The sequence below is a fragment of the Pocillopora damicornis genome, chromosome 3, assembly GCF_964200805.1.
Source record: "Pocillopora damicornis chromosome 3, jaPocDami1.2, whole genome shotgun sequence".
In the NCBI taxonomy this organism is placed as follows: domain Eukaryota; kingdom Metazoa; phylum Cnidaria; class Anthozoa; order Scleractinia; family Pocilloporidae; genus Pocillopora; species Pocillopora damicornis.
In genome coordinates, this window is record NC_142672.1 from 2236853 (window position 1) to 2255203 (window position 18351).

Below are 18351 nucleotides of genomic sequence, written 5' to 3' on the forward strand. Positions count from 1 at the left end.
TGAATAAGACTCGTGAGGTATCCTCAGCAATCCAACATGGCGGCTGATCGTAACGAAGATAGCAAAGTAAAAGATGGTTCGGCAGTTTCTGAGAAGGTGCTATTTGTACGAAATCTACCCTTTTCTACGAAGGACCAAGATCTCGAAAATATATTCAGTGACGTTGGACCTATCAAACGTAGTTTTGTGATTCGAGACAAAGGTAAGATTAAGCTTCTCGCAGACTCGCACGTGGCATGGTCGTATACATATCTACCGTTTGAATATAAGCTTAGCTTCACTCGAATAATCAACCAACGTGTTCTATTTCAGATGTCAAGAACTCCTGTAGAGGATTTGGTTACGTTACATTTGCGCTCGCCGAAGATGCACAAAGGGCTATAGATGTTGTGAAATCATTTGGAGGACGACAACTCAGTGTTTGCTTTGCAAATAAAAAACCCAAACATGAAAAGAGAAAAAGAGAACGGGAATTGCATCCTGAGGTTAAAAATGATTACAGTCAAAGTGAGTTACGGTCATAAACATAAAGCAAACATATATTGCGGTTAAATAAAGGGGGCAAGTGTAGTGCTGCACCGGGGAGGGGTGGGTGGTGGGTGTCACATGATAAGTTGGTTTCATTTGAGGATTTGATAATGTACCAATATATTTGCCATGACAAATAGTTTCTGAAGTTGACTTTCTGAGCACTAGCCCTTCTTGATAACAAATTGACAAAGGACTAGCACTCTCAAAGTCACCTTTAGCAACTCGATCTTTACAGTGGCCAATTCACATTATCAGCTCAGTTGATAAAGCCAAATTTTCATATATTGCAGTTGGTTTTAATTTTTTTTGCAATGCTGTTTCAAAATTAACCTCCAACACCTTAACATCAGTAAGTATATTCTCCATACTGTTCTCTTTGTTTGCTGAGATGCTGATCACAAGAGAATTTGTTTAACTATCAAGAGCATCTTAAATTGTTGATGATTTCCTTCTTGATCTTGATATGTGATTTGGGCATGATATTTTAAGGAGAAATTAGAGGTTAGTCACTCTTAGGGCCAAAAGGTTAACATGTTTTTGGTTGTGTTACATTTAGAGAAAATTGAAGATGAGGGACTCCAAACAATGGCCTTGGATGAAAACGAAAATGAAACTCCACCCCAAAAGAAGTTGAAGAGCATTGATCAAGGGGAAAGCACAATTAAATCCCAGCGCAGAGAACCAAAAAATGATATGGGTAGAACAATTACACTGACAAAACTTGCTGAAGGCCTTAATCAGAACCATATTAGAAAAAAATTTCGTAAGATTGGGCCTGTAGAAAAGGTTACATTCCCAGCAGAGGGACAGGATACATCAACTGCATTTGTCGTTTATCAGACCCATAAAGATGCCAGAGAAGCTGTAAGGAAACTCAGTGGAAAGATTTTTAAAGGCAATACTATTGGAGTTTCACTTCTCTCTAAAGAAGGGAAGACACCTAGCCAGAGGTCTTTAAAAAAATCCAAGCTCATTGTCAGAAATTTATCATTTAAGTGCAATGAAGAAGACCTCAGAAAGTTTTTCACGCAGTTTGGCCAGATCTCTGATGTTCACATTCCAACCAAGATGGATGGAAAACGAAAGCATCGGCTTGGTTTTGGGTTTGTACAGTTTTGTAATGTTTTTGAGGCTGCAAAGGCCATCAAAGAGACAAACATGAAGGAGATTGCTGGAAGACCTGTTGCTGTTGACTGGGCCCTGGCCAAATCTGACTATAAGGAGAAGAAAGGCATGGAAGGTCTGTAAATGTTCCTTTTTCATTTTACATGTATTTATTGGTGTGCATTTGCTATTAGGTAGATGTATAGATGTTTTAGTTGTGTTTCCTTGGTTTAAATTTTCTGTCCATTTTCCAGTTTCCCTGTTACAGTCATGTTGTGAGTTCCATTGTAATTGTGCACCATGCTGCAGCAGAGGTGTTTACCAAGGAGATGGTATCAAAAAAAATAATAGACGGTTTTTGAAGTACTATGAGTTAATTTTCTGGTAGTATTAGCTTTCACAAAGCCCCAAAAAATAAGGCAGAGTGAGATGAAAATAAGTGTCTTACAAACAAGCCTGTAGTTCCCAGGGAAATTGTGAATTAACCCTTTACTCCCAAGATCTGATTGTTAATTCTCCTCTCTAGCTGCTACATATTTCGTTGTAAATTAGTTATAAGAATTTGGTGTTAGATCAAAATGACAACTTCAGCCAGATAAGTTTGAGTATTCTCATTACCTGTTTGATGGATAATGTATGGATATTTTAGGGAGAAGTTACATTTTGATGACCTCTGGGAGTTAAAGGGTTAATGCATCTTTGATCACCATTAGAGCTCAAAATTAACCTAGGATGTCAAAGTTTGACGTTTATTTATCTTTAGTTTACTTTCTACGTTCCAAGTTTTGTTCGGTTATTTATTATTATAGCAAGATGATATGTTGTTCTTTCCTTTGCTTTTAACGTAATTTTGTACGTCAAAGAAAAAGGCTCAAAATTTATTCAGTTCCCTAAAATATGCAGCAGTTTTTGACAGTTTCAGGCCATTGATTTTTTTGTTCCTATTTCCATGAAATAGAAACACAGGCCGAAAAGACGAGAGTCACAGATGAGAACACAGATGATAACCAAGATGAAGACATCAGTGTTGATGTTTCTAACGATGACTCCGATGTTGAATCAGACGAAGAAAAATCTGGCAGCTCTGATACTGGAGACGATGAAGAGGAGGAGAAAAATGAAGTCAGCGATCAAGAACACGAACAGGAGGAAGAAGCCTCGAAAGCCAAGAAAACTAAGCAACCCTCAGATGTCAAAGAAGGCAAGACTTTATTCATCCGGAACATATCGTTTGACACTAGCGAGGAATCACTTTACGAATTGTTTGAACAATTTGGAGAGGTAGACTATTGTAAGATGGTTGAGGACAAAAGGACCGGTCACAGCCGTGGAATGGCGTTCGTGAAGTTTAAAACGGTTGAAGGCGCCGAAAAGTGTCTTGTGGAAGCAGACAAAGATGGATCCGGTAAGAATGTTGTGTAAACTTAAGAAAATGTCTTGTTTCAAAACCATCTACGTGTTTCGCCGATTTTCATCAGACCACATACATTGTTATAGGTTCAAGTCTCCCTAAAAGTAAAGTTGCCGGTGAAATCCAAGTGAAATTCTGGTTTTCATTGTGAAACTGAGTGACTGAGAGTTTTGCTACTGCCCCCATTATTATTTTTTTTCTCATTTTACCCTCATTCAAATCTCTGGTGGGTTCTACGTTGTACCCGAGAATACTCTCGCCAATTTATTGCTATGAGCACTACGAGCTACAGTGAAAGCTTGAGCTAGAGTCCAGCGCGCGTGTATCAGCTCACCGCGTCCCCCACTTTCATTTATTGTTCTCTGCGAATGATTATTCAAAGAGGAATGTTCTCAGCTATTCAAACATCTGTTACTTATCCCGTTTTGAGATTCGTGAGTGTAACCTCAACGTTCGAAAATTGTCCTCAAATCTGCTAAAAACTCATCAATTGAATGGTGCTGTCATCTTTAAATTAGCTCCCTAACATGGTCGCACACGCTAAATCACAACGTTAGGTTCAAAGACGGTTGTTCAGTGGTGTTCTTGCCATTGACACAAAACGTCAAAACACACTCAGAAAAAAAACGTCAGGAGAGCATCAAGACATGACCAAAACGGAAATGGGACCGTTACGTCACGGGCATGCAGTCAGATTGCGGCGTAGATGCCCACAGTCGAGTTTTTAGCGCAGCAGCACTATGGGAATGCAATCATTTAAGACTTTGCGATGCCATTGAACCGTTCTCTCGTTGTCGATTCCCCAGGCATTTCCTTGGACAATTTTAAACTGAATGTGACGAAAGCAGTAACGCGTGGAAAGGCGGCAGAACTAGCAAAGGAAAAGAAGCTGGACGGAACCAAGGATACAAGGGACAAACGTAATTTATACCTGGCTAAAGAAGGTTTAATTACACCAGGCTCAGAAGCTGCTCAGGGCTTGTCTAAAGCTGATTTAGTGAAGAGACAGAAAGCTGAAGCAGAGAAGAAAGCAAAGCTAGAAAATCCAAATAATTTCGTCTCAACAACCCGGTGAGTGTCTTTTTTTGATTGGCTGCAGTGCAGTGAACACGCTTCCTATTCCATGTTCCTTCTCGCTTATTATGGGGAATATGGGCTTTTCAGAGTTTTGGGCGTTCGTTATTATGGATTTTCCATATATTTCCATGGTTTTTGTTTCGTTTGTTTTTATTTTGTGTTGTTTTTGTTGTTTATTTTATCACGAATTGCTGCGTAGTGTCGTTATTTCTTTAGCTGTGGTAAAGTAAATTGAATGACTTACTGCAAGCACTGTTAAATATTCATCTTTTGTGTTTCCAGGCTTTGTGTTCGAAACCTGCCTCTAAATGTAGACGACAAGAAATTGCAAGAGATCTTCGGCACCGCCACAGGAAAGAGGATGCGCGTGAAGAAAGTGCTGATTATCCGGAGTAAAGATAGGTTAGACAGCACAGGCCGTGGACGTTCCATGGGATACGGATTCATAGAATTCACCAATCACAAAGACGCTCTTGCCGTCCTGAGAGTCACCAATAACAATCCCGCCATATTTGGACCGGATCGTCGACCAATTGTGGATTTCTCGATAGAAAATAGCCTCGTCCTCAAGGCGAAGCAGCGTCATGTAGAGAAGGCTCAGCACAAGCAGCAGCAGAGCGTCGACGAGCATGCGCGCGATGAACAACCCAGGACGAATAAGGAGAGAAGGCTGGAGCGAAATCAGAAGCGAAGAGAAAAACGAGTGAGAAAGAGAGAAGCGAGAAAGAAACGAAAATTGGAAGAGGGCAAGGACAGCGAAGGCGGCAAAATAGCGCAGGAAAGAAACAAAGTTGTTAAGGCAGTGAACAGTTCAAACTTATCCTCATCGAAAGCAAAGAAATTTAAAAATTTGTCTAGAATGGACGTTACAGAATCTGAGTCGAAGCGAGGTAAAAAGAATGTTGGAAGAAATAAACAATCTTCTTTGGTTCTTAGAAACAATTCTCGTACCAAAGTCACATCAGGTACCGCCCCAAATGTTAGTCCCTACCTTAAAATGGTAAATAGAGCTTCAAAAGAAAGACAAAACAGTGAATTTAAAGTGAGCAAAACCTCCGATGCCCCAAATAGAAAGAGGAAAGGCGCCCGGAAACGACAACAGGAGCAGAACGACGAGTCGAAGTTCTCTCAGATGGTGTCTAAGTACAAGAACAAACTGTTTGGAATGGATAATAATGAATCATCCTTAAAACGCACGCGTTGGTTTCAGTAATCTACCGAAGCTAAATGGATAAATCTTCCTTGGATGAGCAAGACATGTAGTTCAGTGTTGCTTAAACCTTCTGTTGTCCAAATAGGGAAAGGAAAGGACCTTTAATAAAAAAGAGAGAGCACCCGAACAAAACATAGTTTTCTAAAATTTTGTCCAAGTGTAAGAACAAATTATTTGGAATGGACAACGATAAATCATCTACAGAACGTAAGCGTTGGTTTCAGTAATGCACGAGAACTTGGGCTAAAATGAGAGTTTTTCCGCCACATGGGCCTTAACCGAAAGTGATCTTTCGCAAGGCGTATGTGTCTCTTCTTGTTCACGCGATGCTTGGTAAAGCTTTTTATGAATTTTTGTGTTCTCATATTTCAAGAAATAAGTAAACAGAACCAAAAACAAATCAATTAATTCGATGTACTTCTAAAAACCTTCCTGCTGCTCCGCGTTTTGTAAATAAACGTGGTTTGCTTAAACGCTCCGTTTTTGATAAGAACAAATACAAATGGAAAACGTGAGCGAGAAGTGTGGTGGAAAAGTCGAGTGGAAAGCAGAATCAGGCAAAGTAGGAGTTCGCCGAACGAGCGTTAATTGGTGATCAATCCATCTTCGTAACAGTAGCAGCAAGAACTAAAGTTAAATAGTTTACAATGGTTTGTCTAACATGAACTGAATGCATGCTGACCAAGCGAACGGTAATAATGGCGATTGCACAAGAATACCTCGAAAAATCGGAAAAACTAATAAACGAAGACAGGTATGAAGTAAACAGTCCAATTACAATTGAGATTTTGAACCTTTCAGTGTCGTGGGTTAGTCACCAAACACAGCGTTGTTACTGAAAGCTCCGGTCTCGAATAATTTCAACGTGCAACTTTTTTTCATGGTTAATAAAAGTTATTCATATCGTCTGCTTTCATGAATAAACACAAAAAACCCTAAAAGCTTTTTGGAATCAATATCAGTATCTGGGCAACTGCCCACAGTTGCCCCAGATACTGATGTTGATCCGCTTTTTGCTTACTTGCTAGTAGAGCTCTTTAGCGGTTAATTTTAATCTCCCAATTGAAACCCCTGGGGAATTCCCTCCCATGTCTTTGGTAAAAAAAACTTGCATCTGCACGTGAGACGACGAAATTTGAGAGAAACAATTCTCAAGTGTATTATCACATGACCTACATTGCGCAAGCTTAAGAGGTCCGGCCGTAAACCAGGAAAAAACGAAAGGATTCATGGGAAATCTGCGAGATACGATGCAAGTGGAATAGGCCTTGTGAAGAAGGAAAACGTGAGTGGGCCGGGTTCAGTTGATTTTACGTGACGCCAAAAAATTAAACGAAAGAATCTTTTCTTTAAGACGATTGGGATTCTCAAGTGACCGCATCACGTTCAACGATCTCTGTCGGAAAGTCATTGCCGCACCAGAGTACATGTGTCTTCTCCGCCTTCCTTAAGGGAATCAAAGGTCCTGATCCTATTTCACGCACAACTTTCCGCAAAAGTCTCGCGTCAAGAGTACTTTAAACAGCATTTTACGCGTCACGAACTAATAAGGAGACTAAACTTCAAATCTTTCCACTTGTGGGCAACGTTTCAAGGAAATCTTTAGGTTTTCAAGAAAAGAAAGAAGACACTCGTCAATCATGTATTTGGCGGGGAGGCGAATGACGCCTTGCGCTGGTTATAAATTTACGAAACACGCTTGCCTTTCTGTAAAATTGACGCTTCACGTACATTTTGGCCTTGATCGTGCGTCAGTCTAAAACCCCTTGCCACCCTCTTTCTTGTGTAACATAGGTAATTGGCTGTTCAAAGTCAAGCAGTTTTTTTTAAAAGACTGAAGAGTGGAAAGCAGGTGTGGGCCTCCCATTCTCCATATTGTTGACTGAACAGAGCAATTATTAGACTTTTGATTGTTTCCACTTAATCTGTTGCACGGGCCGAAACATATCAGCAGAAAAAAGGAAAAGAAAAAAAAAAGACGTCGGCCACCCGTTCGTGAGATCGCGCGACATCAACTTATATAAATCCGAAGGTCTGAGGTTCGATTCCTCATGAGAACTCTGCCTAAAATTTTTTCATTGTCCTAAGCTCGTAGTACTTGACCAGTTTCGATTATAAGGGTCGGGTTTTTTACTAAATGGATGACGGTATTTGCGAGTTTACTATGACCATGAACTGGGTTACTATGTGACTAGAGTCCTGTATGCTGCCTGAATTTGCATTGTCGAGAGTATATTTATTGGTTATTTCACGGTTGATGAGCGCGTACGATTTTTATTCACAACGAGTGAATAATGACTTATTTATTATATACATAACGAGATTCCTAAGCGAACAGAACTCAAAGATAAACATATCTTTATTTTCTCTTAAAGGAAAACAAAGCGCGGTCAAGCCGCCTCACAGTTCGAGACTTGCACTGAAATGGCTTCCTTGTAAAATACTTTACAACACACACACACGCACGCACATGCGTGGGTGTGTGCGTGTGTGTGTTGCGCTGGGAGGAAAAAACAGAGAGACTATACTTTTCTACCAAGCCTGTTTGTGATTGCTCTCTTATCAGGGGATTTTGTTAAGTATATTCGTACCATCGTTTACATACTTTACAAATTTGCATAGTAGGCGTGTCGGTTAATTTCGATGCTTAGTTCAATTGTTACGCAGGAACGCTTTGTTTCTGTGGTGAGGACACGAGTTCATTACGTTTATTGAGTGATGATAATTCGGGTCGGCGGATGATGAGCAATTTTTCTTTGAGGCAGAAGTTGCATCTTTTGTTTGCGCTGTTGTAGGGTGATCTTGATGAAAGGATGCGCCATGAAATAAAGTGGTTAAAGTTATTTTCTTTAAGAGTCCAGATATGTTTGCTGAGTTCGGTAGAGTTTCTGTGTTTTGTGTGTCGGAATGATGCGGTGTGGTTTCTGTATCTAGTCTTGAAATCGTTTTCTGTAAGTCCGATGTATGTTTCAATGGTGCCGTTGTCCTAACGTGTGACGGTGGCATGGTAGATTAGAGATGATTGGAGGCAGTTTCCGTTAAGTGGGCATGTATTCTTCTGTCGGTGCATCTTTTGTGTTGGTGTTATCTGCAGTGTCATTAATATGTTCGGATGAACTTAAAATGCGTATATGTGTGTGTGTATATATATATATATATATATATATATATTTATATGTATATGTCAGGTACTGAATAATATCTACGAGACATTAAATACAAGAGTGATACAAAGAAAATATATGAGTTTCTGAATTTACGTTTGATAAGTTAATTTTCGGCTCTCCCAGGTTAATCCTTGCCTCCAGGATTTTTCCACGGCTTGTTTTTACCTAAAAGGTCTAGTTCTGAATTCGAGTTGAAAATGCCACCCTCTTAAACCATTATTATTTCGCATCTTGCATGTCACCCAGTCGAGGGTCCCCATAGGGTTAACCGTTAGCCGTAAATCAGTCATAAAACTAGCTGTTGGACTTAAGAATTGTTACTTGAAATTTCAACCCTTAGTTGTAGCAAAAATTATCCTTAAAAATCTTTCCTCTCTTACAAAGTGTTATTTTGTGTTATTCTGAGTTAACCGCAGCAGAAAAATGGCCAAAATTTTAACTGTTAGCCGTAAAAAGTTCTCCTCGGTCGGCCCTCTTCAGTTTTAAGTAAGTTAAGCTGTTTTAGTTAAGTTTGCAATCGTGGAAAAAAAACTCATCAATATTTTCTACACTCGAGGAACCACACCGACTTTGGGTACCTCCCATGAGGAGGACTCTTTCTATAAATGGAATAAAGCACCATCTCCCAAAGTGAAAGGTAATTTCTTTTTTCTTGCCTCTTCAAAGATATATGACAAAACATCATGTCGCCTTACATGCTATAGAAGCGCGTCGCGTGACATCCTGAGGAACGGCTGCCAATGAAACTAGCAGTTATAAAATCTGAAAAAAAATCGAGGTTTGTATCTTATTTAATAACTCTATCCAAGGAAATGGGCGAAAGTTGAGCTAATTAGACATAGGTGCGCTCACTTCTTCAAACGAAAAGATATGACAAAACATCACATCTGTCGCATAACGTGCTAAAGAATGTCTAACGCGTGACATCCTAAGAAACGGCAGTCAGTGATCGATACTAACAGTTATAGAGTCACAAAATATCGAAGTTTATCTCTCATTCAATAAATTTATTGAAAGAAATGGGCAAAAGTTATTAAGCGAATAAGACATAGGCGCACTCATTACTTCAAACGACAAGAAATGGCTTATGCAGTTTGATGCAGAAATTTTTTCCCTTTGTTATTGATTTCCTCTTCTATCCTAACAAAATGCCAAGCGATTTGTTTCATTATTTGACATTCAAATGTTAGTTTATTGTACTTAGATAATAAGTAAACAATCTAATCGGAGAAACTAAATAAAATAATTTGGCTCCAACTTTCTAGCTCGTTCTGAGCTTCTTTTGTTGCTTTGTAGGCCAGTAACTAAAATTAAAATAAAACTTCTCGTTTTGCCTTTAGACTAGCTCTTAGTTCAAACAATATACTTAAAATGCATCGTTCTGCTTGTAAAAAATAACACAATTTATCGCATTCAAAATTTAAGGAGAAATCTCAGAAAATTAACTAATACCAATACTAAATCCTGGCCATTACGGCCAAAATCTGTCATTTTAAGTCCAGATGAACCAAATTCTGATCGGCAGAAACTAACTTTAAGTTCCAATGACTGGGTACAAATCCTCGAAAAGTTGATCACAATTTTCATCTCACATAAACTAAGATAGTCGAGCAATCGGACAACTGATTATTCTCCAATTTCCATGGAAATTCTCCACACATGCACATGGCTGTAACAGCTTTACATCACTCATGAGAAAAAAACCGATTGAGAAAAATCTGTAAAAAAACTGTGAAAAACGTTTTCAAGACGTTTCAACTTCGACGTAAACGTAATGCCTTAATCCTCTTAGTAGGTAATACTTAGATTAAAAATAACTTTTTACATAGCTAATCGTGATAATTTCAAGACATCATATAAAAAAAAAAAGACAACAGTAGTTTGAGAAGGATATCAAAAATGAAGCTCGTAAGAGCAGTTCAAACAAGCAAAAAGTCAACTTTTGAATCAAAGGAAATCCGTTCTCTTGTTAAACTTGACTTTCGCCGTCTTTTGGTTCTTCCTGCTTTGAAAATAAGACTCTTGACATAGATTTCATCGGTAGCTTACTGGTTTCTGGTCCAAATATCAGCGTTTTGTTGGTATCCGAAAACTCCCTGGGATTCCAATGATATAACTGCCTGAGCTGAAAAATAAAAGAATCTAAGTTTAGGGGGCCGGAATGGTTGAGTTGCCATGAAATATTTCCTAGCACATGAAACGATACATTGCACAAAAGGATTGTTTTAAAAGAAACTTGCTTTTTTACTCCTAATTTTTCCTAAAAAGAATGTTATCAGCGTAAACGTGTCCACTTGATTGTACTGCATCTCAATTTGCCGGAGCGAAAAATAAATTCGTAACCCAACTGAAAGGAAAATAACACGCGAGTATCAGTGCTCACATATAGGCAATAATTATGATTTAATGTAACTTTGTATTGAATAGAATGTATGAACAGAATATTTACTTGCTTCAGCTTCTAAATATCATTGAAATCCAGGTTGACGTCGTCACCAATGAGTACAAATGGTGCCCAGTGCATCACCTCCTTGAACTTTTCGATTTCTTTCATACACTTCATGGCCTGATTGAGAGCTTCACTTGCCTTCTTGCCTTTGGAAAGTGCATCGTAGAAGAAACTCATGAACTCCAGGGTTCCCTCGTCGCCAATCGCCCACAAGGTTACCACAGCAGATCTGGCACCGGCAGCCAAAAGGGCACGCGCCATGCCGACCACACCCTCGGCCATAACCTACCCACAAGCAGTGTGACAGCAGCTAAGTACAACCAGACGTGCTCGCAACCCAGCTTCCATCACATCTTTCATCGTCAGAAGATAGTCTTCCTCTTGTGGCTGAGGGTTTTCTCTTGTGGGGTTTGGTGCCAAGATAACTTCTCCAGTTTCCATTTTACCATGCGCTGCAATATGAACTAACGCCACTGATGATATTCGTTTTAACACTTCATGTTTTGTTGCCATTTCTCCAGTGAGGGGGGAAGCATTGAGGATACGTCCGATCATCTCCACCTCTTTCCTTGCTCCTGGAAGTTGCACCAAAAGATTTCCCTGATATATGATATGTTTGAAACATGGGTCGCCGACAAGCAATGCACCAGTCTTCATGTGAAAGTCAGCTGGACAATCATGAATTAGTTGCAACGTCGTCAGAGAGGGAAGCACACGAATTCTGAAAGAATCACTCAGATATGATGAGTTCGAGTTCTCCAATGCTGCATAAGGTACAAGACAAAATGGCCCCTCAGGAACGAATGTCAGCTCGTTTCCTTCGATTAGATCAGCAATAGGAGTAACGATGATGTCATGCAGCTTCTTTAAAGCACTTGATTGGGAGTGCCTCACATCAACTCGGATCACATCATTGGCCACCTCCTCTTCTGTCGACGAATCAAACGTAGGAGTTTCGATTGTAACAGTATCTCTTGCACCGATCTCCTTCAGAGCAGTTTTGTTCAGTTGCCTTATAAAAACTTCCAATTCATCCTCATACTTATAATTGTTGACGTGTACCTCTCTCATCTGGATATTATCTTCACTGAGGCAAACCCAGAAGTAAACGCATGGTCCATTAATAGCTATAAAAACTGTGCTCAATGGAACCCAACTCAGAGAAACGCACGATGCGCTTTGCGTTGAAGAATCTCCAGGCTGATATTTTGTGGCCATGAGATCTCTCAGAGCTTGAGCACGTCCTTTCTCTGCGGCAAGAAGAGCCTCTACAACTTTACCTTGATTGAGATTAATACGCCACAAACCACTGTATGCACTTTGGTGCTGATTACGATAGGAAATCGTCCACTGATCGTTGGGTCGAAGACTGGCCCCGATATCATCATACAACTCTACGCTCGAGTGATAATAGTGGATGGCCATCATAAGATTTCCTTGGCACTCAAAACTCCTTCCAAGGGAACAGAGTGAGCACGCCTCACCAGTCTTGTCTCTCACTTCTATGGATATTTCTAAGTGACGTTGATAAGACTCGATTGCCATTTTCAACTCTCCTTGATGAAGATGAATACTGCCGAGATTGCAATAACTTCTTCCCTCTTCGGCCTTGTCCCCCACTTCTTTAGCAATTTCTAGATGACGTTGATGGTACTCGATTGCTACTTTGAACTGTCTCAGGCTGATATAAGCGCTGCCGAGACAGCCATAACTTCTGCCCTCTCCAGCCTTGTCTCCCACTTGTTTAGCAATTTCTAGCCCACGTTGATAGTACTCGATTGCTGTTTTGAACTGTCGTAGACCGCGATAAGCGTTGCCGAGATTGCCATAACTTTTTCCCTCTCCGGCCTTGTCTCCCACTTCTTTAGCAATTTCTAGATGACGTTGATGGTACTTGATGGCTGTTTTGAACTCTCCTAGACCCCAATAAGCGTTGCCGAGATTGCCATAACCTTTTCCCTCTCCGGCCTTGTCTCCCACTTCTTTAGCAATTTCTAGATGACGTTGATGGTACTTGATGGCTGTTTTGAACTCTCCTAGATCTTGATAAGCGTTGCCGAGATTGCCATAACTTTTTCCCTCTCCGGCCTTGTCTCCCACTTCTTTAGCAATTTCTAGATCACGTTGATGGTACTTGATGGCTGTTTTGAACTCTCCTAGACCCCAATAAGCGTTGCCGAGATTGCCATAACTTATTCCCTCTCCGGCCTTGTCTCCCACTTCTTTAGCAATTTCTAGACGACGTTGATGGTACTTGATGGCTGTTTTGAACTCTCCTAGATCTTGATAAGCGTTGCCGAGATTGCCATAACTTTTTCCCTCTCCGGCCTTGTCTCCCACTTCTTTAGCAATTTCTAGATGACGTTGATGGTACTTGATGGCTGTTTTGAACTCTCCTAGACCCCAATAAGCGTTGCCGAGATTGCCATAACTTTTTCCCTCTCCGGCCTTGTCTCCCACTTCTTTAGCAATTTCTAGACGACGTTGATGGTACTTGATGGCTGTTTTGAACTCTCCTAGACCTTGATAAGCGTTGCCGAGATTGCCATAACTTATTCCCTCTCCGGCCTTGTCTCCCACTTCTTTAGCAATTTCTAGATGAGGTTGATAGTACTTGATGGCTGTTTTGAACTCTCCTAGACCCCAATAAGCGTTGCCGAGATTGCAATAACTTATTCCCTCTCCGGCCTTGTCTCCCACTTCTTTAGCAATTTCTAGATGACGTTGATGGTACTTGATGGCTGTTTTGAACTCTCCTAGACCCCAATAAGCGTTGCCGAGATTGCCATAACTTTTTCCCTCTCCGGCCTTGTCTCCCACTTCTTTAGCAATTTCTAGACGACGTTGATGGTACTTGATGGCTGTTTTGAACTCTCCTAGATCTTGATAAGCGTTGCCGAGATTGCCATAACTTTTTCCCTCTCCGGCCTTGTCTCCCACTTCTTTAGCAATTTCTAGATCACGTTGATGGTACTTGATGGCTGTTTTGAACTCTCCTAGACCCCAATAAGCGTTGCCGAGATTGCCATAACTTTTTCCCTCTCCGGCCTTGTCTCCCACTTCTTTAGCAATTTCTAGACGACGTTGATGGTACTTGATGGCTGTTTTGAACTCTCCTAGATCTTGATAAGCGTTGCCGAGATTGCCATAACTTATTCCCTCTCCGGCCTTGTCTCCCACTTCTTTAGCAATTTCTAGATGAGGTTGATAGTACTTGATGGCTGTTTTGAACTCTCCTAGACCCCAATAAGCGTTGCCGAGATTGCAATAACTTTTTCCCTCTCCGGCCTTGTCTCCCACTTCTTTAGCAATTTCTAGATCACGTTGATAGTACTTGATGGCTGTTTTGAACCCTCCTAGACCCCAATAAGCGTTGCCGAGACTGCAATAACTTATTCCCTCTCCGGCCTTGTCTCCCACTTCTTTAGCAATTTCTAGATGACGTTGATAGTACTTGATGGCTGTTTTGAAGTCTCCTAGACCGCGATAAGCGTTGCCGAGATTGCAATAACTTATTCCCTCTCCGGCCTTGTCTCCCACTTCTTTAGCAATTTCTAGATGACGTTGATAGTACTTGATGGCTGTTTTGAACTCTCCTAGACCCCAATAAGCGTTGCCGAGATTGCAATAACTTATTCCCTCTCCGGCCTTGTCTCCCACTTCTTTAGCAATTTCTAGATGAGGTTGATAGTACTTGATGGCTGTTTTGAACTCTCCTAGACCCCAATAAGCGTTGCCGAGATTGCCATAACTTTTTCCCTCTCCGGCCTTGTCTCCCACTTCTTTAGCAATTTCTAGACGACGTTGATGGTACTTGATGGCTGTTTTGAACTCTCCTAGACCCCAATAAGCGTTGCCGAGATCGTAATAACTCATTCCCTCTCCGGCCTTGTCTCCCACTTCTTTAGCAATTTCTAGATGACGTTGATGGTACTTGATGGCTGTTTTGAACCCTCCTAGACCCCAATAAGCGTTGCCGAGATTGCAATAACTTATTCCCTCTCCGGCCTTGTCTCCCACTTCTTTAGCAATTTCTAGATGACGTTGATGGTACTTGATGGCTGTTTTGAACTCTCCTAGATCTTGATAAGCGTTGCCGAGATTGCAATAACTTTTTCCCTCTCCGGCCTTGTCTCCCACTTCTTTAGCAATTTCTAGATCACGTTGATGGTACTTGATGGCTGTTTTGAACTCTCCTAGACCCCGATAAGCGTTGCCGAGATTGCAATAACTTTTTCCCTCTTTGGCCTTGTCTCTCACTTCTTTAGCAATTTCTAGATGACGTTGATGGTACTTGATGGCTGTTTTGAACTCTCCTAGACCTTGATAAGCGTTGCCGAGATTGCAATAACTTTTTCCCTCTCCGGCCTTGTCTCCCACTTCTTTAGCAATTTCTAGACATTTTTGATGGTACTCGATTGCTGTGAGGAACTGTCCAGCATTACAGTAAGCACATCCCAGACTGGCATAAGTGTATGCTTTGACTTTAAGTTCAGCATTCGATTTCCTTATTAATTGAAGCAGACGTTTGTTATTGTTTTCAATCTTAAAACGTGTCAAGGGTAGCTAAATCATGAAATGTGTGTTTTAAAAATAACTAGAGTATTGTATAAAACTTTAAAATTGGAATGATAATTCGAACGTGGGTTTCTTAAAGAGGTTTGATTTCAAGTTATTCAAGAGTGTTAACTAGCTCTGAAGCGCATTTAGTAGTTTAGGTTCGGTCGTCATGGTGATGCTCGTCTGAAGACAAAAATTAGGGGCATTCAGCAGAACCTCTGAGAATTAGTTAATATGGCCTCTTCTTTAAGTAAAGTTTCGTGGAATAATCGAAAGAACTCCATGATAATATTTTAGCTTCTTTAAACTGCTAAGTGCAGTATAAGAGAACATCGCTTGCATTATGTGTAGAACTCCGTCTGGAACGTATTGATTTTCGCATTGCATCTGGTATCACGTTTAAAACATTCGTTAAAGGATACGGCCAATCCCATATGCAACCAGCTCCTTGCTTCTCTATACAAGCAAAGTTCGACACAAGCTCTGGCTCCTGAAAAGGAGAGAATAATTGGTGGTGCGAGGTAATCGACTTAATTTGTCATTTTTCCCGGGAAAAAAATTCTGTTAATGAGGGAAATTTGAACTTGTGGAAGAACTGAAAATGAACAATAAGGAGCTGGTGCAAAGCGGCAACCAATTAAGGATCAATTTATGATGATAACGATGAATTTATATGGCGCAATTGTGATTTTAATTTGCTCTTAAGCACTTTTCAGCACTTTTCGAGGAAGGTTTCGGGCAGACTGCATTTAGCAGTTTACAACATTTGAAAGGTAATTTTTCAGGTGCCTCCCTGTCGGGTTTTTACCGTCCCTGGCTAAAAGTTACAGAGAGGATACAGGAAACGGGGCTTACGGTTTTCCATCCTTATCCGGGACATGAATATCAAACCGTTTGCATCTGTCATAGTTAAGGCGGCAGCACATTATCCTCAGATATCCTAAGACTCTGAGTGGTGGTCCGGTCTAGGGCTTCAACCCTCGACCTTCAGCGCTCTACAACGTCAAACTAACCAGGCGGAGGTATTTAAGGGCTTATTGACATCTTCTTATGTTTTTCACATAACAGACATTGACAAATCAGAGACAATTGACACTTGGGGTACAGTCACCTGCCACAAATAAACAAAATTTTCTTTCGACGAAATCAGAGAAGAGAATGTTGATGGCTTATGATTGAAAAACCCACCTTTCTTAATAGCTTTGATCAAAACGGGTTCCAATTGAACAGCAACCGTTGCATCCTTGAGACATTCCACGTAATTTGCTGTGAAATTCAATAAGGTTTAAAAAAATGGTCATCACATGCAATAGCAGCAAAGACGCCTGAAAAAATTACAATTGCATAAATTGCACTCCATTTACGAGGATCATTTCTTTGCTTAATTTTGATCTGCTAAAGGGTGATATCTCTTTCTATGCTCTTTTCTGCAGTTGCTCGATTTTTTCCTTTTCTTGATGCAGATTATATATTCCGCTATCTTGTAACGCTGCAGGAGAGATTTATATGTTTAAATATGAAATTGTTACCTAAATGGAAATGAGCTGCTGCCCTGTTGCTGTAAAGCTTGGCGTTCAGCCGTGTATCGTTGCAGTTGACTTGAAGTCCTTCCGTGTAGGAGTTTATCGCGTTATTAGCTTCTCCTTTTCTGTATTCTTTGTTACCTTCCTCGAGACATACTTTCGCTATTCCTGAAAGCATAACGTTTTAGTGTTAATGATATAGTAATTAGTAATACGACCCTAAAGGGATGATGCCAACTTTATACCTCCAAACGAACTGTTAGGTTAAAGGAGCTTAGAGTTATGAAAAAAAAAATCAGAAAAGTTTAATATTTGAACATTTTGTATAAGTAAAATCTGTAAGCTGTTGGGAGGCTGGGCTGTAGCTTGGCTATTACCAGTTCAAGTTTCTCGGTTTACATTTTGGTCGAGAGGCTTTCACAAACCCCTTTTACACCTGGCTTACGTTTTCCAAAATATCAAAAGTTTTATCGGGAGATCCTAATTCAACTCAGCTTTGTTTACAATCGCACTTGAGGAGAGTTCATCTTTGCACTTTGTTAGTTTAAAAATATACAGACTATCAGGGGTTTTAGCGGTAGCTTGGCTATAAGTAAATCAAGTCTGTTTTGTTTACATTTAGGTCGTGAGACTTTCCAAAAACCCTTTTACACCTGGGTTATTTTTTCCAAAATATCAAGTTAGAATGTAAAACCCCATAAGTTATTGAATAAAGCAAAGAAAAGCCAGGATCGAAAAAGGTTAAAACTTGTGAACGTTCTGATAACAAAAAAACATCGTGCTGAGGGCCCGTGACAAGGGTTCATGGTTTTGCCATCGTTCAGAAAAGTGCGCCGAAAAAAAATTATTTTTTAAGTTTTTTTTCACTTGGTTTTCTCATACATGTAATTGTCTATTGAGAACATACTCGTAGAGGCTAACTGGAGAAGTTGGTTTGAGAAAGTAACATTTCCCTGCGAAGTGCCATTTCGCCTGTTTTGAAAGTCAGCGGTTCTACATTTTGTTGGTTGGAGGTTTACAACGTGGGCCTGGTGTTGATATAACTGTGTAAAGAGGCGTAAAATATTTAGAAGACCAAAACAGGCGATACGGCCGAGGCAAAATGCCTCCTCTTCTCTGTATAATTCTCAAATTGCGTAAAATTTCTGCCAAACTTGTATTGAATAATAAGGGACAAACAGGTGTTAGCGTAACTTTTAGTCAAATACTTTCCTCGTGGCAGCCTCAAAAAGTTATCCGTTGGCAAATTTTTCAATACTCGACTTTGATAGGTCTACTGGTGCCAAAAGCTCTTCCTCACCGAAAATAACTTTCTC

General features: G+C 40.3%; 2 protein-coding genes across 2 annotated transcripts; one reads left to right on the top strand and one right to left on the bottom strand.

Annotated features, from left to right (window-relative positions):
• The first annotated feature begins 10 nt into the window (after positions 1 to 10).
• Positions 11 to 5806, top strand: LOC113671289 (RNA-binding protein 28). Its single transcript, XM_089202067.1, has 6 exons — positions 11 to 202; positions 313 to 507; positions 1088 to 1771; positions 2594 to 3040; positions 3853 to 4117; positions 4406 to 5806. The coding sequence occupies exons 1-6, from the start codon at positions 37 to 39 to the stop codon at positions 5334 to 5336; spliced, it is 2688 nt and encodes an 895-aa protein (XP_089058193.1). The 5' UTR covers positions 11 to 36; the 3' UTR covers positions 5337 to 5806.
• Positions 5807 to 9495: 3689 nt separating this feature from the next.
• Positions 9496 to 17227, bottom strand: LOC113679619 (uncharacterized). The gene is given in 5 exon segments (XM_089198741.1): positions 9496 to 10628; positions 10953 to 15518; positions 15935 to 16002; positions 16701 to 16778; positions 17042 to 17227. Coding segments are annotated over 4 exon segments (4872 nt in total). The 5' UTR covers positions 17214 to 17227; the 3' UTR covers positions 9496 to 10628; positions 10953 to 10964.
• Between the last annotated feature and the right edge of the window lie 1124 nt (positions 17228 to 18351).